Source organism: Colossoma macropomum, unplaced genomic scaffold (assembly GCF_904425465.1).
Source record: "Colossoma macropomum unplaced genomic scaffold, Colossoma_macropomum, whole genome shotgun sequence".
Classification (NCBI taxonomy): Eukaryota; Metazoa; Chordata; class Actinopteri; order Characiformes; family Serrasalmidae; genus Colossoma; species Colossoma macropomum.
In genome coordinates this window covers 40,610,905-40,633,082 of record NW_023494795.1, presented here as the reverse complement: position 1 = coordinate 40,633,082, position 22,178 = coordinate 40,610,905, and the positions used below count along the sequence as shown (strand labels likewise).

Genomic DNA, 22,178 nt, shown 5'->3' with positions numbered 1-22,178 from the left:
CGTTGATAATTCTTTAACGTTTAGCACGCCTGCGAGTACACCTTCGCGGGTTAAAAAAAAAGAAATAGAAAAACACACTTTGAACCTCCGGGGTGGATGTCGTATTAAGAAATGTTTTCATTCGTATGCTTAAATAACCACATCATTTATATCTGAATCAAAGTACATTTTATGCTTTTTATAATCGTGTCATTTTTTAAACCAACGGATAATGTGAATGTTTGAATCTTTTTTTACATTTTTATTAAAAACAAAATGTTTTCATTTATATCTGAATCAAAGTACATTTTATGCTTTTTATAATCGTGTCATATTTAAACCAACGGGTAATGTGTATGTTTGAATCTTTTCACATTTTTATTAAAACCAAAATGCTTTCATTCGTATGTTTAAATAACCACATCATTTATATCTTATTCAAAGTACATTTTATGCTTTTGTTTTTTTCATTAAAACATAGTCTCATATTTTTCAACTCTTTTAATATGTTTTTTCTTGTGTGTGTGTGTGTTTGAATAAAGTAAACATTTTTTAAAGCGTAGCGATTTTATTGAAATATATAATCACACAGACGTTAAAAGATCATTTTGTAATCATTTATTGATAAAATCACAACGGTAAACACAACTTTGCACGCCGTGTACAATATGACAGTAAGAATCTATCCGCAGCAAACTTTTTACATATTTTTTAACAGAGCGATCATTTTCTCGTAAATCGGTGGAATAAGAATTTAGAACCTGAGAAAACGTAAGACCCTTCATACGCTGTTTTAGAAAATACACGCAATGATGCCCGCAGGCGTCCGACCTATGGTCTTGAACTTGTCTAGCGTTACACAAAACTCGTCGTGAATTATTTTTTAGAAAAAGCATGATGTAACTGGGGAAAAATTCAGAGTCCGGCGGAAACCCGTAGGAATCAAAAAACTGCATTTCCATCTGACAGTATTAAAACAGCCAACCAATGCTGTCCTGGCAGGGTGTGAGGATGTGTATTCACAATAAAACAGGACGGAGGTGTGTGTTTTAACACCCGCGGCAGTTGATCGCAGGGGAATACGCCTCTGAACCCTCGGGCGTATCGCATGGCTTTAGCGATCTGTCTGGTGTCCATTTTTTTTTAAAAATAGTCCATAAGCACTTCACGTTTGTGATCAATTTCTAACACGTTGTCAAAAACCGCAAACACGATGATGTTTATGGTGTTGGGCAAAGGCGCTCGAAACCGGAGGTCCAGTCTAACGTGCCCCGACTGTATTAAGGAAACGTGTTCGCCCGAGCTTTCGTCGGGGGTCAAGTTGAACGCGAATAAACAGTAGCCCTGAGAAAAATCTTCACGAGAGATGGCCAAAGGCTGGTCCCTCAACCCTCTGTCCGTAGCCTCGACCAGGCTGAAGTATTCTCGCAGGCAGCGCTGCCTGGGAAAAAGGGGTCGAAAAGGCGTGGACGGGTAGGACACACCGTCCACGCTGAGATTTAAAGATTCCACGTCGTAATGATGAAAATTAAAAGGATTTCGCGCGTATGATCCGCTGAAAGCTTCGTTATGAACAAAACCTATAGCGATGAATTTTGGCACTTGGCCCAAAAATAGATTATCCTGGTTTGACACGCGACCCCCCGCCGGCACGCTTAACACTTTCACGTTAACTCGTTCTAACGGGTACCTCGCGTTAGACTGAAGCAAAGCTGACGCGTGCCCCAGTTTCACACTGGGTGACACGTGTATTCTTTTCACGTACAAAAGGGCCGTTAAAATGTGAAGTTTATAGCCCGGGTTCGGATCCGACGACATTAAAACAAACTCGTTTTTATTACGAACTAACTTGATTCTCACGTCGACGGAATTTAAAAGAAGCTTTTCCTGAAATGCAAAGTCGTTATGCAAATGTCCCATTAATTCGAACGTTCGGCTCCTTTCGCAATAAGCGCTTCGCCACGTTAACCCCTCATTGTCTCTGTTCGGGTCAGCTTCGTCCATGCGCCCCGCCGTGTCTTTGCGAAACAGCCCCGCTGCGAATTGCGAATTCAGAGTAGGTTCGGAATAGTTAAGCAAACACTCCAGAACGGCCCTGTAGGCGTACGTGGAACCGCTTTGAGAAATGAGCTTATCGCCGAGGGACAGGTCGACTTGGCTAAAAAGAGTGGCCGCGGGGTAATTGATCGGTCGCACCGGCCGCCAGATCGGTTCCGTCCGCGTTGGTAACTTTGCACGTGAGGTACAAAAGCGAACGGTTCAGATCGACGTAGGTGTCCCCCGACCCCGCTATAAAAAATTCCAGGGGGCCGTTTTCGGTAATGGCCGTGATGGGAGGCGTTTCTACGTATTTGTAGGATTCTATACTGTGTTGCGTCATAGGGATCGTAAATAGGTCCAGCTCGGACTTCATGCATTCCGCCGAGGCGCTGTGTATGAGAGACATCTTTTAAAATATGTCGGGACCCGCACCGGTTTTCCGCTCGCTCTTTTTTTTCTTCCTATTCCTTAAACGAGAGGCGCGGACGAGCGCACCCGCCAGCTTCCTGTTCAGACTGAGACCTTTTGAAAAAACGCTTTTATTTTTAAAAGGTACGGAACCGCGACGCCCCGGTGGGCGCATGCGTCGATTCGCGCGGCTCAAAACCACCAGGCCTTCCCCCTCCTGCCGCCTTTCCGACGCGTTTCCCAGTAATTTCCCCGCCGCTGCGGAAACCACGTCTTTCGCGATATTTTTAGCAGCGGTCTTGAGGTGTGGTCTGACTAAGTTGAAGCCCGATTTTAGCAGAGGCACCGCCAGTCTAAACAAACCCCGAAAAACGTTGCCGATCCCTCTTCCGTACTGCACGGGCGCTCCGCTGAAACCTTCTAAACCGGACCCCGCCTGTCGCGTATAATAGAGGACGTAGGGGCTAGGGTCGGCGTGATAAGCAGACATTTTTTATCGGATCGGTCTAAAATGTAGCTTCACGATCACTTTTCCAAATTCGAATTTGACGTTTCGGTTTTGATCCGTTTTCAACTCTATTAAAATTTCATCAAACACGTGTTTGCTGACCGGGTTGTAGTGCACCTTGTCAAAGTTTAGCGTGACGAAATCCAGATGTGCTTTGGGTATTTGAACGGTTCGCAAAAGAGGTGCTAAGGTATCGGCCACGATCTGATGTGAAGAAATATCTGAATAAAGAAACAAATAAAACGTTCCGCCTTTAATATGGGCAGGGAATTTAGTTTCGGTCGGGTCAGTCCACTTCTGTTCCTCGAAGCCCAGAATGTGCGCCAACTGTCCGTGCGTTCGAATCCGAATAGGCCATCTGTTCAGCGAGGTCAGTCGTATAATCTCCTCCGGTGTGACCCCTAATTTTACCCGTCTCGTGACCTTATCCAAATATAATTCGACGTGGGTTTTGGTGGTTCTAAAATATTTGTTCATTTCGGTCAAAATGTCAGCGATGTAAGTATAATAACCGCATTTTACTTTAAAAGCCACCTGTTTACTGAGATCCGGCCCTTCGCACACCCAAAAGTCCGTTTCCTGTCGCCCGCCGTCCGCCAGCGTGTACCAACTCTGAGGAAATGAAATTTCTGCTAAGCCGACCTCCCAACCGCCCCTGAGGTGAACGGTTTTGGCTAACTTCACCCTGTAGCTGGATATATCGTTTTGAGGGTATAATTTGTCGCTAGCGTTACTCGGCAGAGTGATGAAAAAATCTCTGGTTTCTTCCATGGTGGGGTGGTCCGCGCTTCCGAATAGGGGCTTGCGCCGCTCTCTCACGGGGTTTTTATCGAGCGTCCTGGATAGAATTTTCGTTTACCCAGGAGTCAAATTTTTTATAATTTTTTCCATCTCACCTTAACGAGAACCTCGGATTTAGTTTTTTTTCCTAGCCAGTATTTTTTCTACACGATAGACTTTATTTTCAGGTACAATAATTTTCTGCATTTCTTCTTCATAAAAAGAACCTTCTATTATTTCATTATCGAGGTCTTTTAGTTTATACATCGGCGGGTCTCGTTTAATAATTTTATCCACAAAAAAATATTCATCCGTGAAAGACTGTTCGTAACCTTTCGCGAAGACCCTGCGCTCTTTCAAAATCCGAACCGCGTCACCTATTTTAAACTTGGGTCGGGGTAATTCCCCTCTCATTCTTTTCCCGTACAGATGATGAAACACCTGTATCTGATTGCACTCGTTCACTTCTTCGGGACGCATTTGAATAGATCTGTGAAAAGCGCGATTGTAAGCGCTCACTAGTTCCTAAAGCACATCTAAATATCTCAAGGTGTTAAAACCTGTAAAATATCTGAACATCCGCGTTTTGAGGGTTTTGTTAAATCGCTCCACCACAGAGGCTTTCAATTCGCTAGCCGTAGTAAAATGTCTTATTTTATATTTGTTTAAAAGTTTCATAAATGATTGATTACAAAATTCTCGCCCTTGTCACTTTGAAGGGTGACGGGTTTTCTACCTCGTAAAAGTATTTGTTCAAAGGCCTTCGTTACGCTCTTGGCGTTCTTATTTTCCAACGCCTCCACCCACGCGTATTTTGAAAACACATCTATGCAGGTTAAAATAAACTTTTTCCCATCGTTGTGTTCCGATAGAGAGGATAAATCTGCCAAGTCTAACTGCCATTGTGAATCTTTTTCGCACGCTAGTACGAAACTCCTTTTAAAGTTTATTCTTCGGGGTTTGTGTAGCGTGTAAGTGTCGGAACTTTGTAAAAACCTATCAATTTCATCTTTATTTTTATTAGCCAACCCCACCTCCCTTACGCTTTTGATAAAGGGCTCCCTACCACACAGACCGCCTTCCGACCCGGGTTTATGGTACAACTCTTGCAGCGCCGTCTGAGACATGTCCAAATGGTCGAGGTGTGAAACACGTTAGGGTTTTTATATTTTCTTCTGGGTAAAACACGGTCTAAAATAAAATGTGGAGAAAACAAACTGATGACAGAAAACGACTTCAAAAGGTTTTTATGGTTTTTTATTTTTTTTGTTTAAAGGTTTTTATGTGTTTTTTTATTTTTTTGTTAAAAACGGTTTATTTCTTTTATATTTTTTTTGGTTGTTAGTATCTAATCTACTGACAAACCGTTAGTTTGAGATATAGGTAAATTAGTTTCAAACTAAATGTGATGAACACTGAAGTATAACATATGAAACTAAAAATGATTACACTATTAAATATATGAAAATGAAAAATGATTACACTTAAAATATGAAAAGAAAAATGGTTACATGATTTAAAATATTAAAAAATATTAAAATGATTACACTTAAAATATGAAAAGAAAATGGTTACATGATTTAAAATATTAAAAAAATATTAAAATGATTACAATTAAAATATGAAAAGAAAAATGGTTACATGATTTAAAATATTAAAAAATTAAAATGATTACACTGTTAAAAATATTAAAATGATTACACTATTAAATATATAAAAATGAAAAATGGTTACATGATTTAAAATATTAAAAAATTAAAATGATTACATGGTTTAAAATATTAAAATGAAAAGACTATACAGTTTGTCTAATAAACATGCACAAAAGGGGTTCAAAAAATATGTAAACTACTAGCAGCGATCAAAAGATGTCATAAAGGTGCTATAAACAATTACACAAACTCAAACGACTAAAATATTAAACGAAAAACATGTGGTGTTTTTTAATAAAACAAAAAGGTCCCAGTTTTTTCTAATAGTAATAATGTTTATGGTTTGTCTAATAAAAAAAATATATACAATGTATAAACTTACTAGCAGCAAAAAAACATCGGTGTCATAAATGTCTTATGTACAAATACACAATCTCTCTCTCTCTCTCGCGAATCACTACACCGATCTGTCATCCTCAGACCCCATCAGAATTTTACACACGTCGGCGGCCGTTGATTCCGCAGCGCTGTTCAGAGGTTCATCCGGCCGCATGTAAAACCGGCTCAGAATTTCGGACGGTTCTCTGCTCAGGTACTCGGACAGCGGGTTATATTCACTCAATTTTTCCTGCGTCAGCGTGTAAATTCAACGCAAAATGTTTATTACAAAACCATCATGAGGTTCTTTTAATTCAAAGTGTTGCTTTAGAGACTCTTTTATTTCCAATTCACAAGCGGGAATGAGATTCAGCCACTTCTGCTTTAACTCGTTGTCCAGAAATCTTACGGGGACGCCTTCCACGCAACTGTGCTGTCTCTGTGATGGGTGTTCAATTTGACACCCAGCGCAATCTCTCGTAACCCATTGACGAACAGCCAGGATGATCGCTCTTGCCCAGATAAATTCCACAATTTTCGTGGCTCGGCCCTTCAGACTGAGGTCCGAAGGCTTCTCGCTCTGACTTTCCGAGTTGGCGCCGGCGTCAAGAGGTTCCTCGCATTGACCTTTTGACCCCGTTCCTGAGAAAGCGCTCGCGTTCTCTCTCTCACGCTGCTCGATGTCAGCCGGCGAAGAAGGTCGGCTTTGTAAGCCGTCCTCGTCCACCACGATAAATTCATCGCTGTCCAGATCGGTCACGCCGGAGACTTCCTCTTCCATTTCTTCTACCTCGCTGGCGCTGGTCGAATCTGAAATGTCATTTTCACCGCTTTTTTTACGTTCCACGAAGTCTAGTTTAGAACTCTCTTCTTCATCGTGCTCTGGCTGGTGAGTGGGGGAACACCCCCAATCTCTCCCGCTGGGCATGTCCTCGCACATGCGCATCGCCGTTTTGTCATCTTGGTATTTAGACATCAGACTCGTCGGGCGTGGAATATGACAGCTGTCGCAACCACATATTACGCTGGCTGGTGATAGAGAGAGAAAATCGTTAAAAGGTTTAACGGGCTCGTACATGCTTACTCTTCGGCCACACGCTGCAACTTGAAACCGTATAACCCTTTTCACGGCTTATATTCACAAACTACGGTACCTCAAACGGTCAAAATGAATTTAAGAAAAAAAGCGTTTTTCTTACCTGTCAGAACATGTTTGACCGCGTGATAAATATCCAGTAGTTCGCTCTCCCGCAAAGTTATTTCAATCAGCTGGACGTGCTCTTCTTTTTCAGTAGGGGCAAAATAAAAAATCCACTGGTCGTCATCGCTGGAGCACACGTTTTCGTGCCTTATCACAGGTGACGTGCACACCTCTAGTCGAACTCTGTAGGTAAACTCAGGGGTCTTGAGCCCTGTGATGGTCAGGGTGATTTGACGCAAATAATGCGCGGATCTGACCTTCAGTGTGATTGTGGCAGACCTGGACAGTTCGGTCTTGTGTTTTGTGTCGCGAACCATGCATGACCTGTTTCTGGCCTGTAAGATCATAGCATGCAATTCCCCCACTTCATTCGTTTTCGGGACGGTCTGGTTTAACAGGTACAACTCCTTTTCGGAAATGGAGACTTCAGTCGGCTTGTCACTGTGAAACAGTCTGCTCTGACGGAAAACGATGTAGCGATTGTTCAGCCGGGTTTCTTTCGGCAAAATTGTCAAATACGTCATCGAAAGACATCTCCTCTTTATGCTCGGTTTAAACAGACTGTCGTCCGCTCTGAATCTGTCGATTTCCTGCTTTTTCTTCTGCGAAGGTGTAACATCGCATTCTTCCCGAATCGAACGGGGCCAGCAGTGTTTAGGTATGTCATTGCGAACGAAGGCCTTCCTCGCGCTCAAAATTTGACTGGTCCTCAGGGGTTGCTCCTTCAGTTTCAGTCGTTTTAGGCTGTTTGGCCACACGAAATAAGGTATTCCACGCTTTTGTAAGTTGTCCCGAATGAATGTGCGATAGCGCCATTTGCTCAAGGAATTCAAGATCGGAGATCCGGCTTGAGCCTTAGACGATCTGTCTGGAGAATCCATGACGATGGTTTTGCAGAAAAGTCACTCTCCGCACCAATCTGTCTCTTTTACGGCCAGTTTTTATAGTATTGTGAGGAGAAAAACACCACGACACCTGTTCAATTATTAGTCACGCTTAGCAGAACGGGGGCCCCCCACTTGCTGCGGTCACTCAAAAACACAACAACAACAACAACTACGTCATACCATTACATCATGGGAATCTTTTTTTCCAAAACACATCTTTTTTTCCAAAACACATCCTGGGAATCTTTTGAAAATTATTCCCACGCATCATACCGGGCAAACCTCGGGTAGTTATCAAAAAGCATTCACACACACACACACACACACACACACACACACACACACACACCATACCCCGACCCAACCACCCCATCCCACCCCACCCCACCACACCCCACCACACCCCACCGACGGTAAGTCCTTGCATCTTTTTTCATCCTTACTCTTAATTTTTCACACCCCTTTAAACTTTTACACAAAATTCACATCGTTTTTTTCATTAACACTTCTCAAGAGGGGGAAAATTTGCTCACGCTTGCCACCCCTCCCAACACGCACCCTGGGGAAAATTGAACATTTTATCACCGGATTCTTTACAACCTACAATAGTTGTTCACAGTTTTTACACACATCACCTCCTGGGAAAATTAGTTGCAATTTTGACATGTGACGTCATATAACTGATGTTTACATTTTACACACACCAACCCCTGGGAAATTTTTTTACATATTTCACATGTGATGTCATACCACTGATGTTTACGTTTTTATACACATCAACCCCCTGGGAAAATACTTTACATATTTCACATGTGACGTCACGCATAACTCATAAATCATTTTGACATTTACCGGGGTTAATAACTACTGAGAGTCATATACTCTGAATTTAAGCTGTGTCTCTGAGCTGAAATACATATTTGAAGTACTGCAGAAGATTTTTCTTGAGCTGAACGGTTTAAAGATGTGCAGTCTTTGCAGAACAAGCTGCTTGCATGACTGTTTTCAGATCGGTTTATCAGCTGTCCCATGCTGATTGATGTTTTAAAGAATAGACTATAGGGCGCAACCGTCTAAGCGTTGGCCCTGTCATCAGGAGATCGCGAGTTCGATCCCTGGTGATGCTACAGCCATCCGTAGCCGGGAGTCCAAGAGAGCACAATTGGCCTCGCTCTCTCTGGGTGGGTAGGATGGCCCCTCCTTCTCCCCCCATCACTTAACGCGACGCTAGTCAGCGCAGGCGTCTGTTAGCTGACGTAACAGATCTGGCGGTTGGCGCTTTCCTCCGAGCGCGTTCAGCTGTCCAGTGACGTTGCGTGAGCGGCAGTTCGAAAAGAAGCGGTGGCTGCTTCACAGGTCTCGGAGGAAGCCTGTGTTAGCCTTCGCCCTCCTAGCGTTGATAGTATCGTGTGACTGGGGGAGTCTTAACTAGCGGGTGGAATTGGAGACGATTAAATTGGGGAGATAATTAGGTTCAAATCCAAAGAATAGACTGTAGACACATAGCTAAAACGTATGTGTGTGGGGCTTAGGGGTGGGTGATATAGCAAAACATATCACAATACTTAAAGACATTTTCACACACAATATTTTGTTTTCCTAAAATTTAATAAGTTGGAACAGACAAAACAGAACCTGTAATGCCACATATAAAAGTACTATAATAATATAAATGATAATAATAATAATAATAATAATAAACAATCTACAAATACAGCGATTTTTATTTTGCACTGTTACTACAAGCAAGGGTTTAAGCCTTCATAGATGCTGTTCATTGAGAGTTATGCATTTGCTGGCTGAGGGAGAGTAAATGTTGAGTAAATTCAAATTCATGTGCATCAACAATGTATTTATATGTACATCAGAGCCTTCATGTTTGTCTGAATTTAAGTTTTTGGTCTTGTAGATCTTTACTTCTAGGAGTCAGCAAAAAAGTTTGTAATGGATTTTTTAATAAATTTAAAGAGCTGTCTCAGGTGCATTTTATAAAGTGCTCATTCTTAGATTTTGTGTAAGGCACAATGTCATATGTACTTGGTCATTTGCATACGAAGTTTGAAAACTCATTTCAGCATTTGTTTTTAATCTAATACACAGATTTTTACATTTTTTGAACTCGAAAGTCTGCATACTTGGTAAGTGCAAATGTTGACAGTAACTGCTTGCTAAAATAAATACTTGAGATTCTTTTTGCATTTCTTTTGTACTGAGTTTTTTAAACACCAAGAAAATTTTATATTTTATTAAAATTCTAGAAACTAGGCTATAATAACAATTTATTTTAGTAAGAAATACAATAGAAAGCTGAGTTATATTTGATATGCTTTAGTTGTATTATATGAAAATTGTAAGTAAAGTTTACTTAACACAGGAATAATACAGCTTTGGTTCACTTGTTTTATCCCTTTATACATTTTGACACTAAGTATATTGTTTCTTAAAATGATCTAAATTTAGTTAAATTCACTTTTAAAAAACTACATGCAAATTGTTGCAAAACTTGTTTAATTTCACTAGATATTTTTTCAGTATGGGGAGGGGCGGAGTAACATGACAGAGGCTGTGTTCCAATCCACAAGACTGAGTGCACTTCAATCTTCGCTCAAAATCAATGAAGCAGGCGCTAAAACCATATTTTAACAGGTAAATAACAATAATTCTGTTAAATGTTATTTTATCATGTCATGGCAAGTCAGTCATTCAGTCAATCAGCCAGCCTGTCAATCAGCTAGCAAAAAAAAAACACATTATGTAGCCAAGCTGTGCTACATGTAATCATCTGCAGCTGCAGGTACACTAGCTAGCTAGCTAATTTACAAGACTGAAAGTATTTACACAACCATACTTCCCCTATCCCTTGGTTTTGTTATTATCCGCTGTGATATATACCAATGTCCAATCTTCACGTTCAAACTGCAAAAGATACAAGCTGTATTTCTGAGAGAGCTGTTGCAGACATGCATGAATATATCACACTACTCTGGCAATGGTAGGTGGTAGATTTCCTGAAAAGATTACTACAAAGGAATGCTTGGCTTGACTTTTTTCATGGATGATGAGTGGAAAAGCAGCTTTCCCTAGTTCCTTCTCACTGTGGAGCTCATCTTGGTCCTGCCTCTGTCCCCTGTTGAGAGGGGCTTCAGTGCCATGAAGCGAGCCAAGACTGACTGGAGGGGCAAGCTGAGTGTTCACACACTGACAAGGTTGCTCTTCATTAGCTTGGAGGGTCCAGACATGGGCACTTCAACACCATTCCAGTAGTGAAGAGGTGGCTCAAGGAGGCAGATGGGAGGATGCCTGTTGGGACACTGGGGGAAAAAATGTTACGGACAATGCTCCATGCCTCTCTACATCTATCTCTCCCCATCTCTTTCTCTCCAAGTCTCTACATCTTACTCTATCTCCACCTCTCTCTGTCTCTACATATCACTTTCTTACTATACAACTCACTCTTCCCATCTCAATCTCTCATTCAATTTCTCTCAAATATAAATAAGTACATTTCCTTTCTAGAAATGTGGTTTCTGTCTGGTTAACGTTTACAGTACTATGTAAAGTTCTCACCAGGTTTTCACTGGAAATAAGCTCATCTGATTCCCCTTAATCAGGAAAAACAATTAATCATAAAAACCTGCAGCCACACTCTGCAGATACGACTGGACACAGATAAGTTAGTCATGCATACTCAGTTATAGTACAAAATGTAACATTAGCTAATCATAACTTAAAAAGTAAATAGAAGTAATTTGCTTGTGTGGATAAAAAACTAATCCGGTTAGAATTTTAGCTGAATAAAGTCGGATCTTTTCATCTCTTTACCTATTCTCTAACAAAGTTGAAAGCCCTAATTTGATTTTGTTTTTGTTGACGGGACTGTCCTTTGGAATTGGCACAACCTAAAAAAGAAATACAAAGTAAGTTCCAAGACAGAGCTGATGATTAATAATAAATGAGTACATTAATTGAAAGATTAAGGATTTATTGCTTTTAAACCTTTGAGCATATTTCAAACATAATTCAAATATTTAAAAATGCTTAAAAATGCTATAATTCACCTAGGCAAAAGAAAGTAAAGGTTAGATTATGGGTTTGCATTTATTTTTAGGAGGTCCAGGAGTGGGACTGACAACCAACACCAAGGATCATGCTGCCTGCTTGTAGAGAGTACAGTGCAAAGGACCCTTGCATCATGCACTGATCCAGAAAAGCCTATAAAACATCCAAAACCTTTGCCCGATGATCACATACAACCTGCAGCTGCACAGATGAATAGAGCTTCCAGCTTCTGTAACATTGTGCATCAGGTTCTCCTGGAGCTTTAATTCAAAAACTGCAGCCATCTGTAGTTCCAACTACACATGGGAAAGTTGCATGATTCCCCAGCCTCACAAAACTTTGAGAAATGCTTTGTAATTCTTCACTTCTTCAGTTTGCCTCATTTCATTGGCCACCCCGTGAATTACATAATACACAGTGGAACGGGGCATTGAAAATGCACGACACAACACAGTAATGCACACTGACTATCCACTTCGTTATGTACATCTCCTTGTATCTATACTCTTTGTCCATTTTATGGTTCTACAATTACAGACTGTAGTCCATCTGTTTCTCTGCATGCTTTGTTACCCTGTTCTTCAATGGTCAGGACCCTCATAAGACAGAGCAGGTATTATTTGGGTCATGGATCATTCTCAGCATGGCAGTAACACTTATGTGGTGGTGGCATGTTAGCACTGCTGTCTGATTCGCTTGCACCAGTGCAACATATACTAACACACCACCACCACGTCTGTGTCTCTGCAGTGCTGAGAACGATCAACCACCCGAATAATACTTGCTCTGTGGGGGTCATTACAAAATAGGATAACAATGTATGTAGAAAAACAGATGGACTACAATCTGTAATTTTAGAACTACAAAGTGCTCCTATATCATAGGTGGAGCTGATGAAATGGACAGTGAGTACAAGGAGGTGGGTTTAATGAAGTGTCTGGTCTATGTGCATGTATATATAATATTTATGCAAATTCATTGTAAGTGAATTGGTTACTAAAATAATTACTGTAATATTGTATATAGCTGTATAAATACTTTGCTTGCTAGTGAATGACTGTATTTAACTGTAAATGTATTAAATTATATAGTTGTGTATATCATTGTTCTGTTTGGTTAATGCAGGTAATCCACAGTGGTGTGTGGTTTATGTAGATTTTAATTTGATGTATGTATTGTGTATGTCCTATATGTGTCCTATTAAAATATTCAGAACAAATAAAACAGTATCTGTTTTAAAAAAAAAGGTGGATAGTGAACCTCGTTTAATGTGGAGAATATACTGATGTGCAACCTAAATAGTATTTCACATTTGGTCAATAAACCACAAGCATACACCAGACAAATTGCACTGGCAACATCATGATAATTAAGCACAATTTATATGCAAGAGGCTACTACAGAACTGAAATAAGCTGAAGTATGAAAAGGAGAATATTTAACACCTTTCTAATGTTTGTTCAAAAAGGTGAAATAGAAGCAAAGAGTTAGCATCGATACTCTGCTGTGCTTTCAAATATCAGCCTTTTAGTCTACATTTAACAGTGAGTGCAATTGCAACAAATCCATTATCAGGTACAGAGACAGGTACATAAAGCTACATTCAGTTTTCTTTTTTCCTTATCTTTTTAGCATTAATTTCACACTGTCACCATTAACATTTTTTTCCACAGTTCACAGAGGTGCATGGGTTTTGGAGTTGTGGTGCCTTGTGCTCATGCACTCTGCAAACATAAAACTCTGTTACAAACCACTTATCCATTAAAATTTACCTGAAACTATGCAGTTTTGATGAAGAATCCTCTTACTTAACTTCACAAAACATCTAAATTGAACTAATGTTTGCTCCTCAGCTAAGACGTTTTCAAGATCGACAGGGGCTGACAATGAGAGGGCATCAACTCACTCATGAAGATTAGTATTATAATATTAAAATGCTTGTTAAGATACCAAAATGGTCATCTAATTTGTCTCTGTTTTACATGTAAACACCACCAAGGTCTACGGCACGCATAATGATGATGTTCATTTGATGTTTCTGGCTGGATAAATAAACAGACTGACTGGTCTTTCAACAAATTTAATATTAAGAGATGAGATTGTTGAGTTTTGAGTAATGTGCAATGTGTTTGACTTGTTTTGACCCCTGCTGCCACCTCACTCCCATTGTGTAATTTCTTTTACAAATCTCCTGCATTTCAACACAGCTAGCTGACTCATTTACCAAATACAAAGAGCTGAAAATGTTCTCTGTTGTTCAGGGGATTATTTGACAAGCACGCTATTAGATTGAGACATATAACATGTCCAAGTGTATTAAACATAATATGTAGATCCAGTCTGATGTCAGCAACCTTTGCATGATCCCATAAGGAATGATGGGAAGCTATGGACAATTCCATATGAAAAGTATCCATCAAACGGTTTTTGCAAGGAACCAGTTTTGAACTTGTATCAACATTTATTGGATTGTCTGTTAGGCACAAGGGCAAAAAGTCATGCTCTACAAATGTAGAAAACCAGTTTACATTTACAATTTGACTATAGCAAAAGTCCTTACTAAATAATTGAAGAGGATGACAAAGCTCTTCTGGATATTTGATGTTTTTTCTTTAAAAGGGTTCAAAATAACATTAGGTCTTACATACTGCTATTGTAGCCAATTTCTTAAACTTGATAATGGTATATAGGAGATATGGGTAATTTATTACTATTAATAAGGTATTAAAGATTATTACAAAATAGCCTCCAAATGAGATTGATAGTTAGCCCCTTAAAAGCCCAGGCTTATTACATACTAAGGCTTATTATTAAGTAAATACATGGACTACAGTGGTAATTGGCATAACTTATTCTTAGGTTGTAGGTGTGTGTAGTAAAACTTTGGACTTGCTGGTGGGTCTTGGCCTTTTAAGGGGTTAACCCTATAGAGACAGTTGATAACAATAAGACTAGCATAAATTTTCACACTATCTGAAGAAAATTTGATTACTCAAATTTGGTGGTGTCCTTTCATAGCTGTTAGAACATCTGTGATACAAAACAAGATTAATAATAAAGCAGTTGGTAAAAAAGTAGACATATGTTTATAGAACAAGACAACTGTGTACAAAGTAAAATAATCAAACTGAAACAAGGCAATATGAGCAATCTAAAGTAGTTCTATCACACTGCCTGAATGAAAACCAAAAGAGCAGGAGTAGTTAACAGTTATCATTTGATTGAGCATACTACAGGGATCCATTTGTCTGTCTAAAGTTGACACCAAATTAGATTCTAGAGTGTTTACAGCATCTCAAGACCATGCCTATCATGGAAGAAAAGCATAGAGAAGCTTATACACTGATCAGACATAACATTATGACCACTTCCTTGTTTCTACACTCATTGTCCATTTTATTGTAGTTCTACAATTACAGACTGTAGTCCATTTGTTTCTCTGCATACTTTGTTAGCCACCTTTTACCCTGTTCTTCAGTGGTCAGGACCTCCATGGACCCTCATAGAGCAGGTACTATTTGGGTGGTGGATCATTCTCAGCACTGCAGTAACACTGATGTGGTAGTGGTGTGTTAGTGTGTGTTGCACTGGTACGAGTGGATCAGACACAGCAGTGCTGCTGGAGTTTTTAAACTCCTCAGTGTCACTGCTGGACTGAGAATGGTCCACCAACCAAAACTATCCAGCCAACAGCGTCCTGTGGGCAGCATCCTGCGAAGGACTAGAGGATGACCAACACAAACTATGCAGCAGCAAATGAGCCATCGTCTCTGACTTTACATCTACAAGGTGGACTGACAAGACAGGAGTGTCTCATAGAGTGGACAGTGAGTGGACAGTGTTTAAAAACTCCAGCAGCACTGCTGTGTCTGATCCACTCAGATCAGCACAACACACACTAACACACCACCACCACATTAGTGTTACTGCAGTGCTGAGAATGATCCACCACCCAAATAGTACCTGCTCTGTGAGGATCCATGGGGGTCCTGACCACTGAAGAACAGGGTAAAAGGGGGCTAACAAAGTGTGCAGAGAAACAGATGGACTACAGTCTGTAACTGTAGAACTACAAAGTGCACCTATATAGTAAGTGGAGCTGATAAAATGGACACTGAGCGTAAAAACAAGGAGGTGGTCAAAATGTTATGCCTGATCGGTGTATATTCAAGCCTAAAAGTGTGTGCTTGGGTTCAGTGATTTAGACTCAGCCTGCAGCTTCATCAATGATCCATCTTTCAGGAATTACAACAAATTGAAAGAGGTTCCAATCCAAATGTTTGCTTTATCTTGTCTTGTGACAAATACAAATTGGACTGGGTTTAAAATGGGATCAGCCAAAAGGTCAGACTCAAAAGCTCTGGCTCCAAAGATTGCAGAAATTGCATGAAATGGCATACAATAATGTAAGTGTAAATATCATGATATTACTATGAACTCTAAGTGTACATAAGAAAGTCATGATATTTTTGTAAATATTCATAGCAACATCATTCTGTTTACTCATGGTGTGATTTGCATCTGCCCTAAAAGTAATATCCACAATGTCTTTATTTCCAAAGTGGTGGTCAAATCTCAAGGTGCATAACTTGACAAAATAATAAACAAATAAATAGATAATTAAACTGTGTGATTTATCATTTGATACTTTCTCAGAAAACATGAAATAGTGAATAAAACATTTGAAATACCTTAGGATAAAATTTTTAGTCTACAAAATATTAAGTCATACTGTATATAAATTAAAAAATTGATACGACAAGTGTATATTTTTAAACTGTAGCACTTGTTACTAATTGTTAATATACTCAATCCCCCTTTGATGTATTGCTGTTCAAAAAAGATCATCAGAGAGGAAGTGGTAAAACAATTCAAACAAGTATAAATGAATAGTTTGTCATTTTAGTCTTTTTGATTTTTCTTTGACCCTGCTTACCCTGATATCTAATGCTCAGTTTCCACAATATAGAAGAGTTAAAAGTAAAATTTTCAGATTGCTTCCGCCTTGTTAGGCAAGCCCTCTCACCTTTGCCAAGGGTAAACATTCATAACATTTGCAATGTCACTGAGTGGAGGATATTCAATTAGTCTCGAAAGCCTGTAGTAGGAGATACATCCCCACTCAAAGGCAAATCAATGGAGCTCCTTGAGCTTCAAAAGGGTCTAAAAGCTTCAAAAGGAAGTGTACAGATGAGGCACTAGTTTCGCAGCATAAGGTCTGGGTATTTGATGAGTCAATCTGTTGTCACAAGGACTCTCATGACAGTGTCTAGTGACCTATTTCGTTATTATTCTTACACAAAACAGTTCCTACAACTAATACAACCACAACTCATGACCAAATATCCAAATAATAACCAGTGCTGACTATGTGAATTGCCTAAATGGAATAGGATGATCAGCATCCATACTTGAAAATAGGTCTCTTTTGTGAATATGCACTGAAATGATCTCTGTAATTTTGGGAAGGATGCAAACAAATCACTGATTATTGATTTCAGGGTTAAAATTATAATCTGAAATCTGACCTGGTTGTTTTTATGTTTAACTGGTAAGTAGGCTACTAACTGGTAAAACTTGCATGTAGAATCAAACGTGTTGTAAATGTAAGTGATTTTTTAAACATTTGGTTCCTGCAATACAGCATGGATTTTAAACATTAGAAAAACAAACAAAAAGAGATATACACTGTTACACTTAAGCCACCCAAAGAAAATACACAGAAAAGCCTATATTGTCCCATATAAATTCAAAACAGTTAAGTCTTAATTCATAAAATCACTTTTCAGTTTTATCTGTCTAATGTTTGTGGTCAAAAAATAACTTGCCAGTGTCTGACACAGCATCTTTTTGACAATAATATTTATTGTGATGCATATATTTTTATGTATTTTATGTACACTTAACCCCACCTATTACCTAGCTGTAACACTTAAACTCCTGCCATTTTCAGCCAAAGTGTGGTAGTTCTCTTGCTGGCAGCATCATGACACGTTTTTCTGTGAATATGAACTTTAGTATGCAGTAATGCATTCTGTCTAAAATGGATTTAAAGAATGATTTTTTCAGTCAGAAGAAACAACTTTTGGACTAAACAGTTCATTTGGACTAAAATCATTCCAGCTCACCCCAAAAGGTACTTGGTGGGCCTCAATCATACTAGAGAACTGGGGGCTTTATACTGCCCTAGCTTAAGTTTGGCATTGGGCATGGTGACCTTAGTCTCATAAGTAGCTGTGCCAAAGAATTCTGTCCTATTGGTAATGATTTTCTGAGGAGATCAGAAACAGCACATGCATGTTTGAACACCTGTGTCAGCCATTCGTGCACCCTAAAGTAGCTGAATTCCCTAATTCTAAAATAATTTCATTAGAATATTAGCCACTTTGCACACGTGTCATCATTTAGACTAAATTTAATCTAGTTATTTCAAAATGTGACCAAACTACACAGTGCAGTTATTTATTGGATGAAAAGTACAAATATGTTGCTGTTTAGTTTATTATTTAAACAATCATTCTCAGCATCATAGCGAGAAAAAAAATTTGTCCCACTTTAGATGATGTGCTATTTTATCAAGTCACGCTACATTTAAGCAAACAACTGATGACGCTTGTGTTTAATGATTAGGCTTCAATATTGAGTAACAAGAGAAGTTCCTGATCAAAGGGCAACTTCAAATAGACTACAAAAGGCAAACTGACTGTGTGGACTTGGGTAAAGCCTTAAATAGTAGAGTATCTGTTACTGCTGCATAATGTGGTGTGGAATTTTCTTGATGATGTATTTCCTTCTTCCCCTACTAAGTAAGTGGTGTTAATATATGAGCATTATTTATTATTCCTCAGTTTATCTGAGTTTTGATGCCACCTAAATCTCACTGACAATCAAGTTTTCCTCTTATATGTTAATATTATCCTCTGTGTAATATTATCTGCAGTGGCACCATTACATGTTATGGGCGAAATTATCACTGTTAAGCCAATACTTGCAAATGGCACTTATTTAAACCCTGAGCTTGGGAAGTATCATGCCAGGTTGAGAACTCTCAGTCGAAGCTGCCTGGACATCAAAGAGAAATTTGGAGTCACTACTGGTGAGTTCTCTCTTGGCTTGACATTCCATCTAAACAACACATTTATATTTTAACAAACTGCCTTTGGTGTACTTGACTGCCTTACACAAACCACAATATTGTTCTTCAGATGGCATATACTACCTAACAACTGCTAATGGTGTGACATACCAAGCATATTGTGATATGACCACTGCTGGGGGTGGCTGGACGCTGGTAGCCAGTGTGCATGAGAACAATATGAATGGAAAATGCACTTTAGGTGATCGCTGGTCAAGCCAGCAGGGTAGTGACCCCAAACGACCCAAAGGTGATGGAACATGGGATAACACTGCAACATTTGGCACTGCAGAGGGTGCTACCAGTGATGACTACAAGGTACACTATCATTACTCACTATAATTAAGCATGGAACCCATTTTCAGAATCAGTGTAGACCCTTCCGTATCAGTCAAAATAATCACAATGAATTCAAATGTTGAGCTGAAGAGCTATTTAAATTGTGGCCATCTGTTTTAGAATGTTTCTCTAACCTGGCATTGTCACTTGTTCAACATATTGGGTGTACAACATGTTGGCTCCTGAATGGCTGTTCATATATACATAGCATTTGCTATGTAGTGAATTGACTGGGAAATAGAACCACTAAACGATCTGTAATTCTAACAGTAGTACAAAATGGCTGAAACATAGTGTACATATAGTGTGCATTGGGGAGTGAAGCAGAGTGCAGCTTCAGTCTTACCACCTAGCTGACAGTACAATATTTCAACCTCACAGAATCCTGGTTACTATGACATAATTGGAGAGGATGTATCAGTATGGCATGTTCCCAATGATGTCCAGCTACAAGACTGGAGCAAGAGCTCTATCCTACGCTACCATACTGAAACCAAGTTTCTCAAGGACAATGGGGGAAACCTCTACCACTTATTCAAGGTAAAGCATTCACATTTAGTGCAGTCATACACCAGTGGTTGTACTGTTTTTCACAGGCTCTTTTAAATGACTTATTTTGTGCTCTTCTGGATAAATGAAAACTAAGTGCATAACATGATTCTAATATATTAATCTTGTGCAACTTTACAAATCTAAAATAATTAGCAGGACACTAGTAAGCTGTAAATAAAATGTAAAAATGTAAAAAACAAAAACTAACAAACAAAAAAAAGCCCAGAATGAAGATTCTAAAATGACTGAGAAAGCTGTGTAGAGCATAGAGAATTAAGTTATAATAAATGAGATCAAACCTAAAGGCAGATTTTCAATTACATTGAAAATAAGGTACATAGATAATTATAGTTTGTCACTTATCATTTAATAACTTTCCTGTTTTGCCTGTTTATGGAATTCCTGAAATATTTAAGAAAAAACAAATCTCAAAAAAAAGTTCTACATAAAACCCATAATGTATAAGTTATGATTGCATACAAAATAACAAAAAGGCTTAATATAGCAAGTAATTTCACACTTTTGACTGTATTGTATATATTTATTTTTCAGAAATATCCAGTGAGGTTTGGATTAGGAGAATGCAATAAAGATGCTGGGCCTAGCAGTCCAGTGGTGTATGATACCGGGGACAAAGAAACAACAAAGAACTTCTATGGACCAGATGTAAGAGGTATGCACTGTATGTTTTTAGTAGGAAGCTAATGTGACAACAGTTGCCATAATACAATGCCATCATGATTGGTTAAAAAGATGTGTTTATGTACTTTTTATAGGGGGAAAGAGAAATAACTCCGCAAAACTACCCAGACTGCCTGATCCCAGCACCTGGGTAGAAAAAGTTATGCAGCATTTTTTGAGTGTGATGCATTTATGTCTGTGTTTACATTAGATCAGTTTGAGTCTGGCTTCGTCACCTTCAGAGTGTTTAATAAGGAGAAGGCAGCTATGGCTATGTGCTCTGGGATCAAACCAACTGGATGCCATACTGAATACGTAAGCATTGTGATTTAAAGTTCCAAGTGTTGCATTGTTCTTTGAAGCACTGGCATGTCTATATTAAAGTAACACGTCTGCAAGGTGTTGGCTTAATCTAAATTTGAGCATTTCGCAGTACTGCATAGGTGGAGGAGGACACTTTCCAGAAGCAGCTCCTCAGCAGTGTGGGGATTTCACTGGCTTTGACTGGAATGGAACACACTCCGGAGAAAGCGCATCCAAGGAAATTACAGAGGCATCAGTTCTGATCCTCTATCGTTAAGAGTGTGCTTTTTTTGGTACATTTCTAAAATCTGAGTGCCAAAAGTCCAATTTCTAAAAACCTACCAATAAACAAGCTGATAAAAGAATGTGTTCTGACGTTCTTCTCATCATCTCCCCAAGAATCACACATTCTGCTTTAAATTGTCCTGGTCCTGTAAAAATTAATTATATATTTTTTTCAGGTAACATTTGCATTTTTTGTTCCATAAATGCAAACAAATATCATATATGCACCTCAGGCAAAATGCAATACAAGAAAAGTAGGGTGCAGCTCCTAAAAACAAAACAGAATAATTACATTCAGAATCAATGGAATCAATCGTTGTTTTCAATATTATAATTTAAATCAAATGTGAAGAAATGATTCAAATATGCCCACCCTGTACAACTTTAAATGGTTCAAATTATCAGCAGGAAGAAAAAGAAGTGTCCAGAATGACGAATAAAGCTGTAGATGTTTCCTTAATAGTTCAGAAGGCTGTACAGTGCCAAGAATACTGTTATAATAAAATTAATAAAAAGAATGCTTCACATTTCTAACATGGTGATTTAATTGCAAATACATAATTCTAGTAAATAATTTATCCTGACTTAATAATGAAAAATAATAATACACAATAAAAAGTCCATATCATGTGCAGGTTACAATTGTTAAATCTACACAGTATAAATTCTTATTGTGTATACAATAACAAAAATGACTAATGTGGCAATTTTTGAACAGTAGTACCACCAACTGTTTACACTGCTCTTTAGCACTTGCTGTTTCCTCCACAAGTTTTATTGTCCTTCATTACTTGATGATACATGCTACTTGAATTCATCTTATGTTAGTAAAACACATAGTTCTTCAAATGTAGTGGAGAGTGTAATCAGCATAGCAATGTTTGTCAGATCAACAGATTTCATATATTACTTTGGAGAGCAGGTGTTTAAAATAATAGCCTTTTGTGTTTTTAACACAAATTTATATACATGACAGCCTCTAGTTCTCTCA

At 38.8% G+C, this 22,178-nt stretch overlaps 3 protein-coding genes across 3 annotated transcripts; 1 reads left to right on the top strand and 2 right to left on the bottom strand.

Annotated features, from left to right (window-relative positions):
• Positions 1-1,027: 1,027 nt before the first annotated feature.
• On the bottom strand, positions 1,028-2,433 carry LOC118815978 (uncharacterized protein F54H12.2-like). Its single transcript, XM_036582442.1, has 2 exons — positions 2,209-2,433; positions 1,028-1,960 (listed from the first exon to the last, which is right to left on the bottom strand). The coding sequence occupies exons 1-2, from the start codon at positions 2,394-2,396 to the stop codon at positions 1,123-1,125; spliced, it is 1,026 nt and encodes a 341-aa protein (XP_036438335.1). The 5' UTR covers positions 2,397-2,433; the 3' UTR covers positions 1,028-1,122.
• Positions 2,434-5,842: 3,409 nt separating this feature from the next.
• Positions 5,843-7,354, bottom strand: LOC118815977. Its single transcript, XM_036582441.1, has 2 exons — positions 6,945-7,354; positions 5,843-6,774 (listed from the first exon to the last, which is right to left on the bottom strand). The coding sequence occupies exons 1-2, from the start codon at positions 7,291-7,293 to the stop codon at positions 6,014-6,016; spliced, it is 1,110 nt and encodes a 369-aa protein (XP_036438334.1). The 5' UTR covers positions 7,294-7,354; the 3' UTR covers positions 5,843-6,013.
• An 11,208-nt stretch (positions 7,355-18,562) lies between these two features.
• Positions 18,563-21,267, top strand: itln3 (intelectin 3). The gene is made up of 7 exons (XM_036582440.1): positions 18,563-18,698; positions 18,833-18,988; positions 19,098-19,345; positions 19,748-19,906; positions 20,471-20,591; positions 20,811-20,914; positions 21,033-21,267. The coding sequence occupies exons 1-7, from the start codon at positions 18,650-18,652 to the stop codon at positions 21,177-21,179; spliced, it is 984 nt and encodes a 327-aa protein (XP_036438333.1). The 5' UTR covers positions 18,563-18,649; the 3' UTR covers positions 21,180-21,267.
• The last annotated feature ends 911 nt before the right edge of the window (positions 21,268-22,178 follow it).